The 24,428-nt window shown below is 29.1% G+C and overlaps 1 protein-coding gene across 2 annotated transcripts; it reads right to left on the bottom strand.

Moving 5' to 3' along the window:
• Nucleotides 1–172: 172 nt before the first annotated feature.
• LOC116770024 (G protein-coupled receptor kinase 1) lies at nt 173–24,300 on the bottom strand. 2 transcript variants are annotated; one of them, XM_061527697.1, is made up of 16 exons: nt 23,825–24,300; nt 21,189–21,265; nt 17,073–17,146; nt 16,891–16,992; nt 15,754–15,828; nt 15,600–15,661; nt 15,422–15,530; nt 14,836–14,970; nt 9,490–9,655; nt 6,385–6,526; nt 5,403–5,580; nt 5,035–5,135; nt 4,277–4,439; nt 3,697–3,865; nt 3,206–3,450; nt 173–3,032 (listed from the first exon to the last, which is right to left on the bottom strand). In XM_061527697.1, the coding sequence occupies exons 1-16, from the start codon at nt 23,935–23,937 to the stop codon at nt 2,838–2,840; spliced, it is 2,106 nt and encodes a 701-aa protein (XP_061383681.1). In that variant the 5' UTR covers nt 23,938–24,300; the 3' UTR covers nt 173–2,837. The 2 variants fall into 2 exon arrangements, with proteins under 2 accessions (XP_061383681.1, XP_061383682.1); XM_061527698.1 differs by having other exon boundaries at nt 5,406–5,580.
• Nucleotides 24,301–24,428: the final 128 nt, after the last annotated feature.

Genomic DNA, 24,428 nt, shown 5'->3' with positions numbered 1-24,428 from the left:
GATTTGTCATTTAAGGTTTTTTTATGTTCCAGACCAAAAATATAAACCCTTAGTAATTGTTATTAATTCATGATTTTTTTTTAATTTTATATTAATGAACAAGCTACTAGTGGTACCTCAGGTTTCGGTTAGAATAACGGTTAAAGGGAAAAAAAGACAATAAAACACATAATAATTAAATAAACAATTTACTACACATAATGTAGGTCCACAATAAAAATATTATCTAAAAGAGGTATGTATGATAACATGTTGTCTGATACAGATCTAGCTGAACTCGTCCAGGAACAGGCGACCTCACTATTTCAAAACGTGCGATCAGGACATATCATGTAAGAAAAATAAAAGTTAAATGCACTTCCATATATTATAATACTAATTTGGCATATTGGAATGTTGAGAATTTCCAACTCCACTTTTGGCCTGTTATTTTATTTTTAAAACATAATAATATTTGAACTCTATGCGACTGCTTCTAAAGCATTTTTGTGAAGCCGATATATATAAGTTAATTAAACGATAGAAGTATGTTAAAGCCTCGTAGTGATTGATAAAAAACAAATAAAAATATATTTTTTATCACATCCGCAAGAATGATTTCATCAAACAACCTAACCTATAATACTGTTCGAGCCATAAGGCCGTTACAATTTTCATAATAAATTCATTAAATTGTCCAATTCTGTAAATTCAATTGACTAGCATCTAATTAATTCAACTAACATACGGTTTGTAAACAAATGAAGTGTTATTTATATAAAATGGTACAAAACAAAACTTATAAATACAATAAATATCCTTACTTTAAGCTCTATTTTAGTTATATAAGACAAAAAAAAAAAAAACTCGACTTACATAAAATTACCATTAAAATATTAACATAATTATATATTGTTGCATTAAATTATCTATAAGTTAATTAAAAATTAGAAGAAAAAAAAAATTTATATGATGTTTATATTAAAATTTCAGCCAACATTATACAATACAAATGAATGTCCAACTATTTACATATTGAAACTACTTGATTTGTGATACTGCTCGTAATACGACTATCTACTCACTGGTTTTGATATCGATCAAAAACTAACCAGTAACCGTTTACTATGAGAAATATAACCGGCGAAAAAAAAAAACATGCTTCGCATTACCTAACATACTAGCTAATAGGTTGTTCATGTACCTTAAATTATTTTAATATATTATGTACAATTAAAGTTTTTATTGCGTCAATTTTTATGCTATTTTTTTTTTCTCTATGACTACGAATCCAGGATATCATCCACACTTACACCAGCACACTGTTCAATCACCTCATACATGTATTCGCTAGTACTAACCACGTAGTGTTACTTGTATGAGATTTTAAATGAAGAAATTACATATGAAATTAGCATAGTATTTTAGATAAAAAATAAAATAAAGAAGAAGCGAGTCCAATGCATCAGTTACCTTATATGAATATATTAAAAAAGTTTATCCCGCAACAACGAACAACTAAATCTGCATCAGACACGGTACATTCCTTGAAAAATAAATTGCATTGTTACAAAACATACAAATGTCACTGTAAAAACCACAAACCCGTGGCCAAATTAAACTCACAAACATGGAATATCATTTAACTTCACTAATACTTCACAACTATAACCACATCTAAGATTGTTAGAAAAGTATTGCCTCTATGTATAATAAAGAAGAGATTTCTTTATAATCCTACTTACAATGGATTCTATTTGAATAAATAACAAACTTATTGCATATTCAACTGTATATCATGAACAAATATATTATTTAAGTACCTCATAGTAAATAACGTAACTGCATATTTGATTTAGCTAATATAATATAATATATATATATATATATAATAAACTTATTACTTTGCACAAGAGAGCCAGATGTAAACATAAATACAATTATATGTGTATATATATACATATATATACACTGTGTGCAATAGATTGTTGGAACAGAAGTGCTAGAAATCTCTAATTACAATTACTTTATTAATTTGAAGCATCTATAATTATACATATTAATTTAATTTTGAATAGAAATGTCGAGACATTCTAATTTTTTTTATTTTTAATTAATTTATTATTACTCACCAATGGCATTAATTCAAATTACTTATAATAATTTTAGTATTTTTATCTATTGCACAAACACAGACAAATAGTTATTTTCTATATCCGCTAATTTTTGCATTTAATCAATATAATCTTTACATAGTTAAATACAACATCCAGAATATTACATTAATAATTACAAAAATTTTATTCAGTGCATACCATTACAAAATGTTTTCCTCGTTATATAGTCACTGTAAAATGAATTAAATTTTTATACATTTCATTAAATTGTATGCAACTATATATCTTTTAATTCGTTCAACAAAGTTAATGCGAACAGCATTTATTTAGTAATAATTGGCAGTCCTAATAGTCTCTATAGTCCATACTAACAATATACGTACGCTCTTACTAATAGCACGAATCTATTATAATCATGAACCAGACACTAACACACCACTGTAGTTCCAAACGCGGTCCGGACATTTACATTAAAAAAAAAAAACTATATCATCAGATTTAATATATGTATCGGACATTTTAACATTTTAAATTTCGAACATTCTTAGTTAGTGATCCGACACTAATTGAATCTGATACGATATAGTTTTGTTTAAATGTATACTCATGTAAATGAACTCATACCAGTTTGAACACTTCATATGTGACATATGTTCCTTGTTCAGCTCACTTGATGAGTTGAGCCGCGCTCTTGGAGCGGCGGAACATCTTCGCGCCTTTATTAGGCGCGGGAAGCTCGTGCTAGTTACTTCCGTTCGGAGCTCGTGTGAGCGCGGGCGAGGCGGCCGGAAGCGGTCTTCCTAAGGCAATAGATTCTTTGGCGCCGTCCGTCCCATATATCTTGCCGGCCTTCTTTGCCATAGACGCCAAAAGTTCTTGGGAGCACTTGTGAGCCGATCTCAGCGACAACGCCCATTCCTTAAGACCTATCTCATCCTGGAATCATAATCACAAATTATAACCAATGAAATATCAATATATTTTGTCAATTACAAATTACATTACGAAAAAATATGTTTTGAGAATAAATTAAACTAAATATAAAATAAGCCAGAATAATTAAGTAATAAAGAAAAACAGGCCAATTTTAATGTTTAAAATTTACTTACAGTGTTCGTGAGTACAATTTTAGTATCATTCCTAGTCCGTAGAACGATGCACTGCTCGCTTTTAATGGACACGAAATCTGAGGACACCTCCTCGACTGTATCCAGGAGTATCATCTCAGGTTTGGCGCTGTTTTCCAGGTGTAGCTCCAGACGATTTGGATACAACTTAGCGTACCGCGTCTGCCAGGCGCTGGCGAATGGCCCACCGAGTTTCTTTATGTAGCCGTGGAGAATACAGTCTGATTCTGAAATTTTATATTAGTTGAGATGATTACTATGAGTACTTCAACAGTTGTTAACATTAGCTAGGTGACCATACATTTTATAAGGACATATTTTCGTTCTTAATATAATATGACAGATCAAACACAAAGATTTTAAGATTTGTATATAAATATATTACAGTTGAATCACTTAGCTATCTACTAGACTCTCTCTTCACTGTATTCCCTACTGTGGTCTCTTATACTATCAAAGGGTTGCATTCTTACCTTTTTCGTCGGCATCAAACTTTTGCTTCTGCTTGGATTTCTTCTTCATTTCCATTTTATCGGCCTCCTGGTTGATAGTCTCGAACACAGTCTCCGCCACCTCGGACTGCCAGCGTTCGGATATAACGAGCGGAAAGTCCTTATACTGTGCTTGATCTGCTTCTGTCAGCTAATGAATTAAGAATATTCCATTAATTTCAAATGTAATATGTTACCATTTGTGACTTGTGATTTATTCTTTCCTAGTATCTACAAAAATGGCCCTAACAATAAAATAGATTTGCCAGTAATAAAAAAGCACTTATAACAAAAGCCAAGTTATATTTGATTTGTGGCAAAATTTTGTAAAGCATTACAAAATTTTAGCTTCATCAGATACCAATCATCGAATACATCCAACGATTATAAAACCTCACCTCCTTGTTATCGTAAACATACCATTTTCAAATTCAAATTTTAAAACTATATCTCGACAGCAAATCCAAACGATATAACATATTCGATTTTCAAATCTGTCTCAATAAAACCTCAACCTTAGATCTTAATACACGTTATGTGATGTAGTCATATCCACTATAACCTTGATGCCCTTGGTGTCCTCCTCGTCGAAGCTGCCGATGTCGAAGGCGTCTGCGGCGTTCACCTCTCCTCGCGGCGGTATGAGAGGCGGAGTATACTTCTGATGGTACACCTGCTGCCAGTCGATTCCAGCGAAGAACACATGCTCCTTTACTTCATCAGCGCTGTAACATTACGCACTATTTATTAAACAGAATTTATTCGTTAATTCCTATCACAGACTAAACATACAAGAATTGAATCTTTCTTTGAAATTTACTTATTGAACAAAAAAGATAACTTTGGAGTTAAAACTTAGTTATATTATATATAGCTGTTTATTTAATATTTAATGTGTGAAGAATTAACAATTAAACAATTTTGTAATTTATAACATTACTAAGAATAAAGTTTAAACCAAACTCAATTATATTATTCGAGAACTTAGTCTAAGAAGTGACTATCTCTATACTCATAAGTCATAAGTTAGAAAATTAAAAACACAGTATGTAACTTACTACATTTCGATTGATCTTAGTATAAAATAAATCTTATGTCTTAGAAGATAAAATAAAATAAAAATCCTCTATTTTCTAGTCGGGTAACAGTTCCCACAGATAAATAAATTTTGAGAATGAAAATAAGAGTGTGAAGAATGATGTGTCTTAGACTAACTAACCCATAGCAATATCCACATTATGGTTTTAAAACAGTTATAAAGATACTAGCAGTAAATTAATTATTTGAAATGAAAGAACTATATAGTGTTTTGTATCTCACCCTCTTCCTTTACAGCCGAGACGTTTATTGATATCCCGCTGCAGTAAACCTTCTAATAAACTTTTCAAACTAGGACTGAATGATTCCGGCAGCTCCACATTCTGTTCAACGATAATAGTAATAATAGAATTAAAGTACATAGAATAATATTATATTTATATATAACCTTCCATATTATATATTTTAGATATTTTGATTATACTATAAAATATAATTATCTATGACTTAAAATATCGTCGCACGTATAAAAATAATACATTTTGACATACATAAAAGCGTTATTTACCAATTAATTAATGACGATTCAAACAAAACTCACCCATATTCAATATGTAATAAGAAAAAAATAATCAAAAATCGACAATTACTACCATAGTGAGTGTCATCCTGTCTATCTCGTGTTTATCCTTGGTCTTGTGCTGGCGGAAGGGTGAATGACCTTTGAGCAGCTTGTACAACATACAGCCGAAACTGAACCAATCAGCTGACGAATCATATCCGGTGCCCTTGGAGAGCACCTCAGGGGCCATGTATCCATGTGTGCCACTGGAATAATACATTACACATATTTAAACATTTCTTATGAGATTTGATAACGCAACTAATGTTATAAATAAAAGGAGGTTTTCATTAAATCCTCGCTTAATCACAACATGATAGTTGTATTTTGTATGAAGAATTGTGACAATATAAATGTCCCTGCCGGTTGGTTAGCATAACTATTGCTTTACCAGTGCAGACGACGTCGACGGCAAAAACTAGTTATATATATTGTACAAAAAGTATTCCTCTTGTAATATTTTGATAAAGCATGTGAAATATTTATACCATCCTATATATAGAATATAAATAGCGGTGGTCGAGTTGATATCTTTCTTATGAGATTTAAATTATTTTATTATATTTACAAGAGAAAAATTATTACATACTGTGATATCACAAAGATTATGTTAAAATAGATTTGAATTTAACAACAGTACCAGATTTCAGTATTAGTTAGGCTGTTTGATGGGAACTTTGGAGATAGCTAATATAAACAAGGAGATGCAAGCTCTTGAATGATTCAGAATATTATTCAGAAATTGTTAACTGAAATTATTCAAAGTAATAGACAGAAGACTTAAAAAATATTTATAAAATCCACATATCCACATATTCACAAATTATTTATGTACCTATTGAATATTGTATGAATTATTTCATTCTCAAAATGTATTATAACAAAAATAATTAAATACAGAACAGAACTAAAATTATATAAATATTTTCGGCCAGTATTATTTACACAATCAGAGAGGGAGTTCACCACAATACTTGTATAGGACAATGTCCCCTCATATTGTAACTTACACGCTGGCATGAGGTTTCTTCTTGGAGAAGTCACACGCCAGCCCCAGGTCCGATATCCTTACATGACCGTGCTCGTCCAACAGGATATTCGCTGGCTTCAGATCACGGTACACTATGTGACGCTTGTGCATATGTTCAAGACCTGTAATAATAATAATAATAATAATGAGTTTTATTTAATTTATGCAACGCAAAGAGGTTTCATTAAACGTTTTATAATAAGGTTTTTTTTTTATTAATTTTAGATTAAGGAGGTTTTAATGACCATTTATAGTATTCCATATTATTACTAAGTATATATATAATCTCACATCATGTTAGTGTCTATATGAATTAAGTAAGCAAAATATTATAATGCATATATAATTTAATTTAAAACTTAATTTAATGAATGTATATGTTGTATATAATAAAAAAACTTATTATATTACTTTAGTGAAAAACGTATAACTAACTAATATGTAACTGTAACTAATAGGTTCATGGAAAACGCTTCACCATCATCATCATCATCAGCCTATCGAAGCCCAGTGCTGAGCAAAGGCCTCTTCTCACATGGAGAAGGTTAGAACATTAGTCACCACGCTTGCTCAAAAACTGTTGGCGATTTCAATCTTATAATTTTAAATTATAAGACCAGGTTTCCTCACGATGTTTTCCTTCATCGTCCGTCAGTGGTGTCTAAATACTCTTAATATATATTTTTAACTCATTAAAAATATATGAATTTCCTATTGTATATAGAATATACGAACAATGTTTAATAAATATGGCACGAGTGTGTCTGTATATGTTCGAGATAATCTCAGATATATAATTTTTAAATTGTTTTTATTTACATAAATTGAATCTTGGACGGAGGGTCATTAGGATTAATTTATTTTTCATTTTGTTCTATATAATTTAAATCTAATAAGATAAGAAGGTTAAGTATAATAAAAGAACTAGATGCTTCTATGATTATTTTTTTTAATTTTGTGTGCAAACTGAACTAACTTCATTTGTTATTTATCAAATGAATCGAGAAATAGGGAATTTAAATGTATTCTATATGATCCATTCGAAAGTTCTTTCGAATTAAATATAATTGTTGGATTTTTTTTCACATAAAACTAATACGATTTTCCGGATTCCACTTCATCGAACTCGGTTCACCCGTTATAACGTTCGAGTAACAGACATACCAATACATCATAGATACTAATTTAATATCAGTACCATTTAAATATATTAGCCGTTCAATTTATTCCATTTTATACCCACATTCATAGACATAAAATCATGAGATTACTTAAAATCATATTTTTTTCCGAATATATATATATATATATTGTTTTAATAATAAGACAAACTCAATAACATCCGGAAGATTTCAGATTAATACGCCAAATAAAATATACTTTCTTATACATAAATACCTATGATAATAATAATAATATAGGTTTATTTAATTCCATAACAATTACAATGACAAGTTCATATAAAATGATAATTAATTATTTTTATTAAACATTTATACTTTATACTAGCTGTTAGCCGCGACTCCGTCTGCGTAAGAAAAATAATAAGAAACTATGACAAAACTTTAAAGCCCCGTAAGCGTCCTGCCTCCCACTCGCGCGTTATAATTTCGGGATCTTGAAAATAGTATCCTAAGTTACTTTTTATTACATCAGCTACCTGAAAATAAGTTCCGTTAAACGCGGTTCAGCCATTTTAGATATTAGCCGAAACAAACATACACTCGTATTGTGTTTAAATATTTATAAAAAAAAGGGGTTGGTGACAAAAAAAGCATAAATTTAGGGTTGTATGATTTTTTTATGCCACATTATAAAAAAATAAAAACAAAAAATTTCGTTCAAAAATTAAAAAAAAAGTTGAAGGGTAAACAACCCTTATCACTAAGGGGTATGAAAAACAGATGCTGGCCATTCTCAGACCTACACAATTTGCTCACAAAATTTCATGAGTATCGGTGAAGCCGTTCGGAGGAGTACGGGAACGAATATTGTGACACGAGAATTTTATATATAAGATTATATTAACTGAGTTCATGCATCTAATTGTATTTATTTAGATTATTATTTTTTTTTTTTTTATGGGCCGCTTTCGGGTAAAAGCCTATAAGTTAGCTTTATTCCTTTCCTAATAAATATTGTTCTAATTAAAACTAATGCAGCGTTCATTCTATATGATATTTTCATTGAAATTATTATATTTGTTGGCAGGGCTACACAATAATTCCTTTTAAAATGTGTACAATGAACGACATAAGCCAATTTAAACGTCATACGTATGAAAAGTTAATCAGGAACGCATTGTGTCGCTCGCTCTATAATCTAAATGGCTGCCAATTACAGACAATTAATAAATTGGAGTTCTATTAAAAGTAGAGACGTGCCCAATGTTAAGGCGAATAAGAATATTAAGTTCTGGATATAACGAAGATTATTCGGCCAATATTGGCTTCGACGGACGAAAACTAGATGGGATAATAGGTTATATATGAGCCAATGACGTCTGGAACGAGGCGGGCTGCGTCATTATATATGTATTTCTGACAATATCGGTACGGTAAATTTTTGAAATTGTTGTAAATTTTGATTGGCGTTTTTTTTTTTACAAAGTAATATCTATAATAAAATAGCGAATCAACAATTAAAACATACGATTCAAGTAAACGCTATATAATTATATTTTATGCATTCAACGGTACAAAATATTTATATATAACACAATAGTTTATTTGGCAAAACAAATAGATCAGGAAATCCCAGTGGTTGCAGGTTCGATTCCAGCTGGTGCATAAAAATTTCAACTACAGTATAATATTTAGAATAGTTTTTTTTTTTATAAATTCAATATTCAAAGTACGACAAAAAATTCTCAGCTAAATAATGAGAAACAATTATGGAAATAACTTGCAGTTCAGTGTTGTTTTGAACATTGTACATTAAATTCTCGACGGCGCGGCGTCCATTAAAAGTTGAAACTAGAGAAGATTGCGAGACATTGAACAAAACTTTCAACTTATTACTCCGTACCACGCTAAAATAACTAGTACAAGGATAACGTTTAACGAACTGTATATAAATATATCACCTAATATCACTTCAGCTGCATAGAATTTCATTTCAGCCTCGTTGAATACACCGTGCTGGGAGAGGTGGTAGTGGAGATCCCCACCGTTCATCAGGTCCAGTATGAAGCAGAGCTTGTCTGGTGTATGGAACGCGTACGTCATACACACTATGAAAGGACAGTCCACCTGGAATATAAGGTTGGAGGAATTATAACATCGCTATTGTATAAGTTAGGCAGTGTTAGTCACATGCGCTTAGTTGGACGCGAACGTCCTCGAATATAAACCGACCCTTTTGGTTTTCCATTCATTCATTCCATTCATATAAAAACTTTTGTTTGATTTGCTTTTAATTTTGAATTGAACATTTTAATGAATGGAAACGTCTCAGTGTAAACGAAGTTTTATTAATGAAATCCATCGCAAATTTAAATATTTAATTCAGCTTATTCTAGTTTCTGATTAGTTCTTGTAAAAAAACATCTCGAGATTTATATAATGGAAATAAGAAAATAAAAAAATGCATAAAAATTTTATATATTTATATCATAATGTCTGATTGAAAAAATCTAGATTTTTTTTATATTTAGGCTGAATCTAATGTGCCACAGTTGGTTATTTTCATATGAATAAATTAAAAAAAAATTCAAAATATAGAACACCAATTGGCTTAAAAAAACACAATTGTTTATGGAACCGTCATAAGCTAGGTACGTATCATCGAAACTGGCAAACGTATTGTTTTCAGTTGATACAGAATTCCTCATAAACGAAAACAAACATAGTTTGACGCATTGGCTAGACGAAATGCGGAATAGCATGAGACCAATAAACCGTATCGGAATTATGACGACTTATAACGGCAAGCGGAAATATTAAACCGTTTTGATTAATAGACATTGTTTATCCGGTGACCGTACTACCGACCGGGACGTTTGAATCATATCAAAATTATTACAGTCGTATTAGTGATGTACCTACCAGAAAATAATACCGATACAAGAACCGAATGTTAGCGATGTACCAAATAACATTATCGACGTACTTCACAGAGGACAGTGATCGAATCATTGTTGTTGCCACTTCAGTTATCTCCACTAATCGAAACCCGGTTACGTACTAAAATTAATTTGAAGATAATGTTTTATTAGCTTCATCACAAACATAATATTGATTATAAACACATACAAAAAGGCTTATAGCTATTTCGTCTTTGTAAAAAGAAACCATCGATTAAATCACATTCATTTAATGAACATATAGGATGAGTATTTAAAAATATTTCACTTCTAATTCATCCGTTTAAATTTGTTGTAGTGAAGTTGATTTTCTATAGGGCATGTAGTTTGAAGATAGCCGTGATCGCATTAGAGCTATTTGTTCCACTAGAGACGAAGCGGCGCCCGACCACCAGACAAGCGCTCGTAAAGATAAGCTTAGACATTACGTGAATTTTACTAGAAGCCAGTCGAATATATATTTGGGATATGGAACTGTGACGTATGTAACGAAATAGTCTTCTTTTAATGTAGATATACATGTGATTGGTGCGTGCTATTAATAGTGATTTATTTAATGTATTAGAATTTTGTTTAAATTAGAATATAAAATGTCGTTATGCTATAATAATACGAGCAGATAAATCATTGGTATCGAGAGCAACTATTGAGTACATTTATACTGCTTACTGGTTTTTCTTATATAAAGACGTCTTTGATATTATTTTTTTTAAATAAAATCTGATTAATACCCAACGAGAAAAGTCACTGAACTATATATGTAGAATAATAATATATTTGTCGCCTGTCCCACATACAAAACTATCTAGCGAAAGGAAAGTTATAGATATAATTGGATTAAAACTATCGCTATGACATACAAACAAAAAGTTTCAATGGAATAACAAAGGAAAACAGCGAATTAGAAACTGAATAAAATACATTTGGAGAATAAATACGTCAGTGGAAAGATATTCTACTTAAAATAAAATTATATATACATATATACATGTATGTGTGTGTGTGTGTGTGTGTGTGTGTGCGGTTTAAGGAATAAGTAGAGACTAGTGAGGATAATGAATAAAGAATATATAATTCAATAGAGAATATGAATTTGTTGAATAAAAAGCGACGGATGCCGGTTGAAACACGAGGGCAAATTGAGGGCGAGCCAATTCGTTTCAGTCCAATTGGCTGGATATCATTTATGCGCTGTTATAACCTCTAACCTGCAGCCATTGTTGTGACGTTGTAATGTATCAAAGCTATCGATATCGATAAACAATCACAGCTGCAAACCGAATTATCGTTTATAACATACGTTCGGTTTTATGATATGATAAGATTTGTTAATGGCACGATACATTATTTGTATTATACATTAAGTAATATAATATTGATATGTTTGAGTAATATATTTGAATATATCGATAAAATAAGTCATATCTCTTATTTTACGAGAAGGTTTAGGTGCGTTGTTTCTATAGGGACTAAGATTTTAAGTATAGAAGCTATATATAGGATTCATATCGACGAAGCTCTTGCAGGCTCTTGATATTTAACGAACGAAACGAATTTGTATACCATTACAAATGCGTTCGTTTCGTTCGTTAAATTATACTAGAATATTCTGGACGACTTTTACAAGTCGATCAAGATTTATATTAAATACACCCAAGTCCTGCTACTATGTATGTCTGTATGCAATTATCTTTCAAGTGATGCCGCAAATAATCAAACTTCATCACGTATGGCTGAACGATAATAATTTCTCTCTAAACCTTACGTCATAATTTTCATTGTAAATTTTTTTGTATTATTTCTTGTATGACACGGTACACATGCTACATTGTAACAATGTGTAGCTTGTCCGCGTCGAGAGCCGTTCAACGCGCTCTACATACAATTAACGTAAATATATCCTAATATTTATGCTTCTTAAACAGCGAGCTGCGAGCTGCGAGCCCTTCAAGCTTGAAGTTATATACATATTATTATAAAGAAATTGTCCGTAAAGCTATTGAGGGATGGAGTAATAGAGTAATAGTAAATAAAGATACGCTTTATATATATATATATATACACGTACAATAGTATCTAATCTCCAATTTAGCTATCAGTATAAATGGCTAAATAAGTTTCCTCATCAATTATTATTATATATGTAATATTCATGTGGACATTAGCTTAAACTTCCCATTCCCATACATCCATGGGTCACTCATAAAGTTTGTATTGATGTATACATAAATTATACATTTATAAGGTTATATATTGTATAGCACTACAACCCTCTGAACACAGAACAGTGATACGACTGATGCCGTCTGATTATATTTGTATAATTTTAACTTACATGTTTGTCAAGAATTTAAAATTGGTATGGTCCTTTAACTAGATAGACTTGTATGATATGATATGATATGATATGATATATGATACGCTTTAAAAATTTAAATAATTTGTAACATGATATTGATGTAAAGTGTAAAAGATTTATTTTTAAATATCTATGATAGCGAAATATCCTTGTACGCATTATATCGTAACATTTGAACCAGCTTGTTGAATATTATAAAATAATTTTAAAAACATAGTATTATTAACATATTATATATAATAATTTAATTTATATGATAGAGTAATTAAAGAATTGTGTTAAATTTGATTGATATGTCAGAAATCACCGCCAATAATATCGCCGATATCTTTAACTGCATTTTAGATATAGGTATATTTTTTTCGTCTATTGAACTGCTTTACACTTATATTTTTATACTTTAATTAGTATAAAATAAAACTAAGTTGTTTTATATAAGAAATATTTACTTCAAATAATTTTATTTACAGTTTGATTAACTGCAATTAGGTTTACGTTCTGTTTTCTAAAAATATTCGTTGCTATAATAACCTGTATTACCTACTATGAAATGGTCAGAATAGTTCTCGATTATATTATTCAGTATATTTGCTTTGTATTTTCATTCATAGCTTCGTTATAAGAGAACAAATTTCAAAACATTATGCATTTGTTAGTATCACAACCTTGCTAAATAAGGACAAAGATCTAAACTATTCAGATATATTTATATAGTTACATTTAAAAATTTCAACATTATATATAAAAGTATAGTCTTTTAATGTTATATTATAACAAATAGACTTTATTGACCGACTATCAAAAAAGGAGGTTCTGAATTCGAAATCTTATTCTTCAATTTTATCCTATCAATACATTTAATTTTTTATATATTTGTAAAAAATATCAAAAATGACAGATTGAAATTTTAAGTATTCACGTGCGTAAAAACGCTACAGTGAAAAGCAATTCCAACTAGAAGCGAATTGAACTACGTTTGCTTTGTTCTAAATATATAAATCTCTACTCCGAATGTGTTATGAAAGAATTACAGTACACAAAACATTATAATATAATATAATATAATATAATATAATATAATATAATATAATATAATATAATATAATATAATATAATATAATATAATATAATATAATATAAATAATATATATATAATATAATATAATATAATATAATATAAATATATAATATAATATATATATATATATAATATAATATAATATAATATAATATAATATAATATAATATAATATAATATAATATAATATAATATAATATAATATAATATAATATAATATAATATAATATAATATAATATAATATAATATAATATAATATAATATAATATAATATAATATAATATATATAATATATAATATAATATAATATAATATAATATAATATAATATAATATAATATAATATAATATAATATAATATAATATAATATAATATAATATAATATAATATAATATAATATAATATAATATAATATAATATAAATTTTTTACATATTTTTTTTAAATTAAAGAGTTATGCCAAATGATAAAAATTTAGGAAATTTATCCGAAAAAATTTTATGTAGACATCAAAATCAATAAATATATACATACGTTAACATTGTATATATAAAAAATATTTCTCGGAGACACAAGTCTTCAAGCTATTCTATGTATATGTATTACATAAATTTTTCAAGGAATACAGAAATTTCCTCAAGATAATAGTATTGGCTCGATGTACAAATGAACATGACTAGGCAGCTTATATTTATTTTTCGCAATAGGAGACGCGTGCAAATAGAAAAAAAACTATTTAATCATGACAGCGTTTTTTTTATTACAGAACAATAGCTGACAGTTATGACATTTCATAATAAGAACGCGATGTGTTCTTAATTTAAAAAAACAATGTTTGCAGCTGATAATTAAAACGGCTGTATTATAAGTCTGTATTATTTTACAGTAATATATCGATTTGTAAACTCACCCCGGTACTGACTAGTGAGAGCATGATCCTCTCGTTGAGGGCTAGAGTCTCGCCTTGCTTCATCTTGATGCGTTTCTTGTCCAGGCATTTCATGGCGTACATCTTACCGGTATCGGCTTTTCTACATCCGTACACCTTATAGGAGGAACAAAATTTTAAACAAACATTCTATTTTTGAATTTTGTATGAACATTCTATTTTTAAATAATGAATAAAAAGCTTTTTATTAAAGTAATCATTTTATGCGTAATAAAACGTTTAACACTAATTTACATGTAAAATACAGTTGATAGTCATAGAAAAGGCTATTTAACGATCGAACAGTCATTAATACTATTATAGTCCCGATGTTTTAGAACTATACTTTTTTTTTCATTATCTATAAACACCAATGCTTTTAGTACCAAGCCAATCTCGCTGTTACTGGCGACTGTAAACACTATTTAGTAGCGTGTTGATGTTTGTTGTCGGAGACCAAAGAGGATTCTCTAAATGTAAGTCTATATATACTGTAATGTTTATATTTCTATGTATGGAAGAAGCAGATATTACTACTTATATATATTCAACTGGAAAACGAACTCACTTCACCGAATCCCCCTCTGCCAATAATACGATGCACGCTAAAGTCGTTCATCGTCAATTGTATATTTAGTTCTAAATTTTTCCATTGACAAAACCTCGTATATTTATCACTGCAAGTATGAAACAAATATATAAATACAATCAATTCTCACCACGTACAACAATAACATTAATATTACCTTTCTAAGAAATTTTTAAACGGTTCCCCTCTCAAATGTTGAAATATTTCCTCGATGTAAGGCTAAAACATTTTCATACATTTGGTTAGCAATGAGCATTGTATTGGCTAAAATTTAACAAACATTGTTCCTTCGATTCATTTCATTGTTTTACCTCGAATAGATTTGGCGGTACTTCGTGTTTCATTAAATATTTTTGAACGTGAGCTACACATTCTTTGGAATAATCCTGTAACAATATTATACATATATAGACTAAAAATATGTTCAACAGATTGCCATAGTATAAAAAGTCGTTGACCCAAAAGAATTGCAAGTAGGCGGTGTTTTTAATGTCGTACAAGAATAATGCTAGGTATACAATAAAAATATATATAATTCATTGTTATTATTAACCTCTCAAAGGCCACTTCACTTATTTAAGCAGCTTCAAGACAATAAATTATACTTTTCCCCCAGACTACGTCACTGTCAAGACAGTTAAGTGAAAACGTCGAGCGCTTGAAAAAAAAAAAATACCCCATCCAATTGAAAAAGTCGCTTGAAATCTTCAATTTAGCCACTAAAGAGGTTCTTAACTTTTAAAAGAATCTCGCTTGCATCTGTCTGGGTTATATTAAGACAGATATACAATTAAGACAGCTTTATTCTAGCTTCAGTCACATTTACAGAGCTGATAGCAAATGAATTGTCTTACTTTGATTTCATTATAAATATATGATACGATGCAGTATTTTAGCAAATAAAATTTTCCCCGACTCGTATGAATATGAATGCGCTATTTACGACAATCGTATTTAGGAAAATAGGTTCATTACAAAAGTCCTCAAAAAACAAACGGCAAGTGAATCAATGCTTCCAGCTATGTATTACACACGTTATTTCGTCGGAAGGCTTGCGAAGTGGCAGTGAATTGGCCTCTCGCCAAGAATATCTACTTAACTCAGCTCTCCACGCAAACACCGTCTGCGGCAACAGCGCTCAACATTTTAAGATCTCTATTCAAACATGTCTCTTTGCTTAATGAAACTTAAGTGTAAACACGCCATTTTAGATGCTATCGTAAAATTTTAATACGGATCTTGTATAGTATTTGGTAAAGTGAATTTCACACTTTCTGTAATTGGTTATATCCAAAGCTTTTTATTAAGACAAAAAAAAATTAAACTCACTTCGGCCAGTCGAAAGTCAGAGGTGACAAACAAAAAAAATACAGACGAATTTAGAACCTCCTTTTTTGAAGTTGGTTAATGAGGATATTTCACTGATCCAGGCACTCAGGTATACTTACATGCGAGTGTGCTAAAAGTTCTTTCATTATAAAATTGTCGTATATATCCCTCGCGATTCTTCGTCTCTCCTCGACGCACTCCTGTTTCTCGTATAACTTTATCTGTCAACATTAATTATTATTATATTTCATATAACATTTATTATTCATTATCATAAATATATATGTTTATATATTTTTACCTCTTCATAGAATTTTAATTGTGGCACTGGTTCGTCAGACGTCTGTTCGCAAAATTCCTTAAATAATAAATAACCTGCAACAATACATATAAATTAATTCTATCTGACCATTTAGTTATGTAATTTATTTATTATATAAAGATAGTTAAATTTATATTTCGTTTACAGTTAGTTGAGGTAGTTACAAACTTAATATATAACAACGTATTAAGATGAAACTAAGTTTTTAAGGGACTACGTGTTTTATTTTATTTTATGACTATATAAAACCATCGTTCCGGCGACCGTGATTGTGGGCAGATGAGATGAAACTGTGATGAATTACAGAAAAACTCAATTTCATGTAGGTATATGAGTACACGCGAAAACCTTAGATATCAACATTTTAAGATAACGAACTTTATGAAACCTTTTATATTAACTTAATTTTTAAATGCTATGTTCGCGTACAAAAACCATCGCTTTTAATTTAAATGAAAGTAAGGGACCTCAAGACACCGTAAGCGCATTCTGCCGGCATCCAGAGCGGTACGCCAGAAAATTCAGAAATCGATGGCGGTAGGTGATAAATAACAAGGACCAACTGACAGACATTCACACCTCGTCTGCCCGTGATCACGGTTGCTGAAAAGTAACCGAAACGTCGGGATTATGTAGTTTTTTAAAATAATAAAATCCGCGTAGCATATCCGAAAAATATAAGTTTTATGTAAATGAATAAAACTCGCGAAAATCTTAGATCTCATTAATAGCTTTTAATGTATTTATTTAGAAATGTTTATTTATATTGGTGTAGAAAATTTTGTGCATATAACAATCGAACAGGCGATGAGTGAAATCGTTACTTGATGCGTAATATATCCAATCATGTTTGGCCTTTATTATTCCGTGGCCAACGAAACAAGATAAATTATGTTAATAAACTAACAGAACAGACACTTGACAATGATTTATTGAACCTGTAACTTTAGTAAAAAAAAAAAACATAAACATTCTAGTGTTCGTCACATCAAAATACCTAATATATTTTTATTAAACAACGACATTATAATATAAAAATGAGCTTGTAGAAAACACTTTAGACTTCAAATTAAAAACATTTAGAGAGCAACTTATGATTCAGGCATGAGTCAGCGTACTCTCTTATACGGTGAATTCTGTCGTAAATTTCTTTTGAAATCAATTCGCAGAAAGTTTAAACGGCATTACCATACAACATATGAATCGTTTTAACCAACCTCTAACTAAATTCTTTCAACAGCGGTCCCATTACGTAATATTACTGTATCATAAATTGTTTGTTCAGTTTAATATAAATCACTCGTCCCGTAATTAATAGATCAATACCTTTTCCTTTATTTATTTAAAAGAAAAATTCACTATGAGTTTTTGACAGTGCTATTTTTAATCTCACGCTACGTAGAGGAGGAGATGTAGTATGAATTTTTCCTTAACATTATATTATTAATAGGTTGTTGCTGATGCTTTTTTTTATCACGTCATAAAAAACAGATTATATCAAATGAATATATAGATTAATAATACATTATTTAAAATACTAAATAAGGTTCGATTTGAAAGAATTATATATATATGACTAATAATATGTAACGAGTACTAGCAAAAAACGTAGCAGGAAAAACTTAGTACAATAAAAGTAGATTAATCTTTAATTTACGACTATAATGTTTTTTGCTACTATCGTAAGTGCGATATTTATCGAAAATAAATTATGAGGCATTAGAACGTGTATTTTTATCTGTTAATATAACCATTTAGGACCTTATACCACTTTATTAATAATAAGTCAAACATCCGACAACATTAATACAAGATTTTTTTTAAGTTTTATTTTTTAACAGTGTTTTTATTATGTTTGTATAACAATAGATTCAAAATATTTCTTAATACATATAGTATCGATAATATACTTTTTTGAATATAATGGAGTTATTTTTTTTTTATTTAGAATACTTTTTGTTAAGATAACCAGTCTTAGTTATTAAAGGGGCCTATGGTCTATATCTATCACTTCCATACAGCGCACAACGTTTATATCAAATTGTTGTTAATGACTTAATTTTGACTTTACATCTAGACCTATTTTAGATGTTTTAAGTGGTTCATATTTATTAATATAAGATAAAACAAGTATGTCATTTAAAAATGCAACAAAACAAATATATTGTTCTACAAAATTTCTTTATATTAAAAATATTTACAAATAGACCATTTATTTATGAGAAAGGATTAGTGTCATTTAAATTTTTCAGTATTTCACTCAAAGTACTCCTTGTATTAACTACATAGGTATGTATGGTAGTAGCTTACTAAGTTTGCATAGTCAAACTACATACGGAGCGTCAATAGTTTTCCATACATAAATCCGTTCATTATTTTAATAAAAGATACTTATGTTATTGAATAAAGTAAGGCTAACGCTCGAAAACTAATTTTAAAATTTAAATATACGCATAGAGGATTAAAAATTATTTTAAAATTTTAAAAAATCATACGACCCAAAAGTAACAGCATTGGATTACATATAATTAATTACGCGCAATTATCTTTCAAAATGAATTGATAAATATTATTAGAACGTACGCGATAAACGTCGTACGTACACATGCTAGATAAGTGCCGGTTAGATACAAAACAATCTCAAACCTATCAAGTCATCTCAGTGCATCCAATAAACTTATTTACTGCAAGTCTAAGAGCCATCGGCCGTAAATTGTGTTCGCTGGCATTGAGTGTCGCCGATACAGAGCAATGTCGCAAATTGATATTAGGTACTAAACAAGATTTGAAGTATCTAGCGTTTAATAGGAATACGCTCTCCTTTGCTTGTTTTTTTTTTTTTTCATAATTATTAGTCATACCTGATACATTTTAATGGCCTCTTATTTCCAATATTTATTATCAATATAATAATCTATGTTAATCTGATTAATTACGACTGTTTGTATTAGTCATGTGAAACAAACGATTCTTGGTCAATGCTAGACTTTTTATATGTAATTTTCTTGTCATCAGTCAACAATTATGCAAGATATGTTTGTATGGTCATAACTGTTTAATACCACACAGACGGTCATGAATTCCTAGCACATGACCATTAAAATTCAATTAAATAATGATTCATGATAGAATATAAATAAAATTATAAAAGAGTGAATGACATTACAAGTATTATAGAATTCTTGTTCGATTGATTGATTCCTTTAACTAAATGACTAAAGTTTTATAAAAATCGATTAATAACTAAATTAAATAAGGCATCCATACAGCCATTGTAACAAATTTTAATATGATATATACATAATGTGTACGTAGCCTATGATTATAATGTTATCAATAATTCGATACTGGGTCACTAGATCATGTCGAGTATATTGTGAGATGTTAAGAATTACGATATACGTGATTTAATAATAGAAAACTTACTAAAAAAAAATATTTTATGTATAATTAGATTTTCTTTGACACATTTATCTAAACCTTAGTACACACTACCATTTTCTTTGTTTCAAATCTAATGTTCTATTTAATAAGCACCTAAAAAAAAATACTCAAATTTTAATTTAATATTTTCTAGATTTCAATTTGATGCCATATATACGTTCGATAATTAGTTAAATGTTGGGAGTTTTAAGAAGGTTAGAAGGATATGTGAGTACAGACTGTATATGGATTTTGGTTGCCATTATTACGATAGTTATTTTTGTAAAATTTTAAGTACTATCGCTACAATGACAAAATTTATAAACATATTGTTTGATATTTTCATAGCAGAGGGTGAAGTTCAGGAACGCTAATGGCAATACAGGTCTAAGTACATATGAAAGTCATATAATAAGGACCGTCGATGTGCAAAATGAGACGAATCTTACAACATAAGCACACATTGTGGAGGCTTACGTATCAGAAGAGATGAAAGAACGCTTCAAAGGGGTCTCGCAGACTAACCTACTTCACGAGATAATTCAATTAAGCTGTTAGGAAGAAATGTAGGAAAATACGTTTATATTTTTTTACGTATTCTCCATATACATAACTTAAAATTATTTTAAGTACAATCGTATTGTCTGTAAATATTAATTTCTCAATACAAACCTAGGACTTGATTGAATATTTTGTCGAAATTAACCTCGTTTTTCTTCTCCATGTATTTGTGCATCACGCTACGGACACTGTAACAAAAAAGAATATACACATATATTATAAATCCCATAACATGATAGGAAATATGCCAACATATTATATATAAGACTAACCATAACGTAAATAAAATGACAGAAAATGTTTTATAGTTCTGTTTACTATGTGACAACTGCGAGATTTTTTACGTCCAAACCTTACTTGGTAGTAGTTTTTACGATATATTATACGGTATATCGTCTATATCGTTAATAGAAGAATAACTTCTATAATAATTTGTCAACATAAAATTTGTGTAATAGCTTTTTTTTTTGGCTGGATTCGAGTGGGTTTATGGTATCGTGATCTATTCATATAGTGACTACATTATTTTTCCGGTAATCTGATTATCGATAAATTCCGCACTACTTATAGATAAAGTGAGTATTAACCCGAAAATATAACAAAACTTTTTCGTAATTAACACGTTTGATATATTTATATATATAAAGCAGATTACATAAAACTATATTATTATCAAGATAACGTTTATACTTTATAGCATTCTAAGGGTTTATGCGATTTTATTAGAACAAAGAAACTTCTAATGTATAGTATTAGGTATGGAACCATTTTAGAATATGTTTATTTCCGTGTATTAATTGCATACTGTAGATAATCATGATATATCGATGTCATCTTTAGACGTGAAATGTAATGTGTTCGGTTACATGGGTCGTATTTTTTTTTATCTTCCCTAAAACAAAACAATTTGTATTTCTATTTAAAAATATGTATTTAAATAAAACTTTACTTTCCGAATATGCGAATATGACTCGCGTATTTTATTTTAGCCGATGTTTCAGCATTTTCAGCGATCGTCATGAGGGAAGACGAGGTAAGAGCGTTTGTCATTTCGTCGTGTTTTCTATCTTTAAAATCAAAATTATATATTTTTTTTATTGACAATTAATTTTGATATCGGCAAAAATTCTAAAGTTTCTTTCCCTGGTTAAAAATTTCCTACATTGATTACTAGAGAAATGATGTTTAAAAATATCTTTGTCAATAACAATGTATCAAAGAAGACTTCTTTTAGGAACTGTATTTTAACTAATACAAATAGTTTTTGAGCTGAATTTAGCCGAATTATTAAGATTTTGTAATTAACTAAATGAATTAGATATCCAAAATAATTTAATTTTCTGCTTCGATTTGGGGATTTATGATTTACTTATGTCACACAGTAATTAATTTAAGAATTATTTAACATAACTATGCCAAATCTCCCTCTCAATCAATCTCTCCTCTCAAATATTTCAAAGCTTTTTCTCACAATTGTTTTTTTAATGGTTTCTAAGAATTCTAGGTGAAACAATACATAAAAAAACAAGATTTCAATACTTTCCTTAATAAAAAAAAAACTTTCAACTCATCTGCTTCCACACATAGTTGCTATAAATAATCTTAATACTGAGTTAAATATAATACAATAAATCATATAGTAAATACGTAAACATATTTCCATTTGAAACACTACTGTTTTTGCACTGCTTTCTTATAAAGCAAGAAAAAACAACATGTATTAACTAATATGCATTTACTGTAAAACATTGTAACTGTATTCAAATATTTAAACTTTAATTGCTGGGATTAAAATATGTAATAAGTTAGATGGAATTTTAATGCCTTCATATATTATTTAATTACCTTAATACTGATAATAACATATATTTATCCATTTATATAGACCCTAGCTAGCTCATTGTTTAAAAAAAATGGTGGATTTCTATAAAAGATACTTCTGTATCATTTAAGTGAAGCCTCAATTTACTTAATGACTTATATATAATATGATCATATAACTAATATTTCAATATCATTTTTATTATATTTACCAAAATTATTATTATTATAATTTCATTGTGATCCATGGTACTGAATAATGTTTTTTATTTCATACATATTTAAAATTTTAGATTAAAAAACATTAACTTATAGTTCAAAAAAAAAACAAAATTCCTAATTATACAGAAAATGTTGCAAGCTATTAATAAAAGTTGACAATAATTATTGAGTTAGTATTGTACCATATCAATTCCAAAAGATTTAATTAAATATAATAAAAATAAAATATTATTCCAATTCAAATTTAAGTTTTATATCAGATTCGTACTTAATTAAGTATATAAAATGCCATACCTAAATAAAAAATTTTGTCTATATTGTCTACAATAGCCTGAAAGAATTATTACAAATTTTTTTGGACAGAAAGCAATAATTCTAACAAGAAGATGAATTTCAAATATATATTTATATAAATAGAGCACTATGATTCAATTGACTTATTATTAAAAATACCTGTTTGTTTTAATATATTTTCACGAAAATTATAAAATTAATATTTCAATAAGAGATCTGAGTTTTGTTCGTGAGAAAACAAAAAATACGTGATTTGTAATAAAAGTATTAGTCATATTCAAATTTAACCTAAAATTATGACATGTTCATATTAATATGATTTTGTAAACAATTGAAAAAGTTTAACTTTCTGTACAGTCGGCGACTTTATCGTGTTTTCATGACATGTAGTATGTACTACGTTATAGTACCTTGGGTCAGGTAAGACTATCTTTTTGCTGGCCCGTGCTGCAGGAGTACATTTCGACTTCTCCATTGCCATCAAGTAGCTGACGTCGGCCAGTACAGCCTCTAGGTCCGCCATTTTGAGACTGAATAAGCGCCTATATCACCCAATAATTAGACACTCGCACAGTACACAAACACAAGTTGCACACCAAATTTCCAATTTAATTTCCGAGTTTTAGTCATAACCTTCTTCACATGACTACTGTTCACTGATCTATAACACCATTTGTTGATGAAGATTGACACATTACTAATATCAAAATAAAGTAAGAAGTGCATACGGGCACTAAACTTGATTTAATGAAACTCATTTAAAAAACGTCTCAAAGTTTCTTTGTTTATTCATATACACAAGCCTATGAGACTAAAACGCTGAAGATAAAATAACCCACATTCACCATCATTCACCACGACCCGTCATTTCAATTTGCTTTGGAGTTCACAGATTACAAGAAGAATCACCAAATCAAACAGATGAACAAATCTTGCGTAATTTGGAACAAAATAAAGCACAATGTGAAACGGATCTCAAAAAATTTTAAAATTTTCGTGGTATTATAAATAGTA

Source organism: Danaus plexippus, assembly GCF_018135715.1.
Source record: "Danaus plexippus chromosome 13 unlocalized genomic scaffold, MEX_DaPlex mxdp_15, whole genome shotgun sequence".
NCBI lineage: Eukaryota > Metazoa > Arthropoda > Insecta > Lepidoptera > Nymphalidae > Danaus > Danaus plexippus.
This window is presented reverse-complemented; position numbering and strand designations above follow the sequence as displayed.

What these genes read in the sequence shown, in the direction of transcription:
- LOC116770024 (XM_061527697.1), bottom strand. Translation starts at nt 23,937, where the DNA reads ATGGCGGACCTAGAGGCTGTACTGGCCGACGTCAGCTACTTGATGGCA. An exon ending in GCAGAGGGGGATTCGGTGAA is followed by an intron (nt 14,971 to 15,421) that starts GTGAGTTCGTTT and finishes TCCTCCTATAAG; the next exon opens with GTGTACGGATGTAGAAAAGC. An exon ending in CTCGGCTGTAAAGGAAGAGG is followed by an intron (nt 4,440 to 5,034) that starts GTGAGATACAAA and finishes GTAATGTTACAG; the next exon opens with CGCTGATGAAGTAAAGGAGC.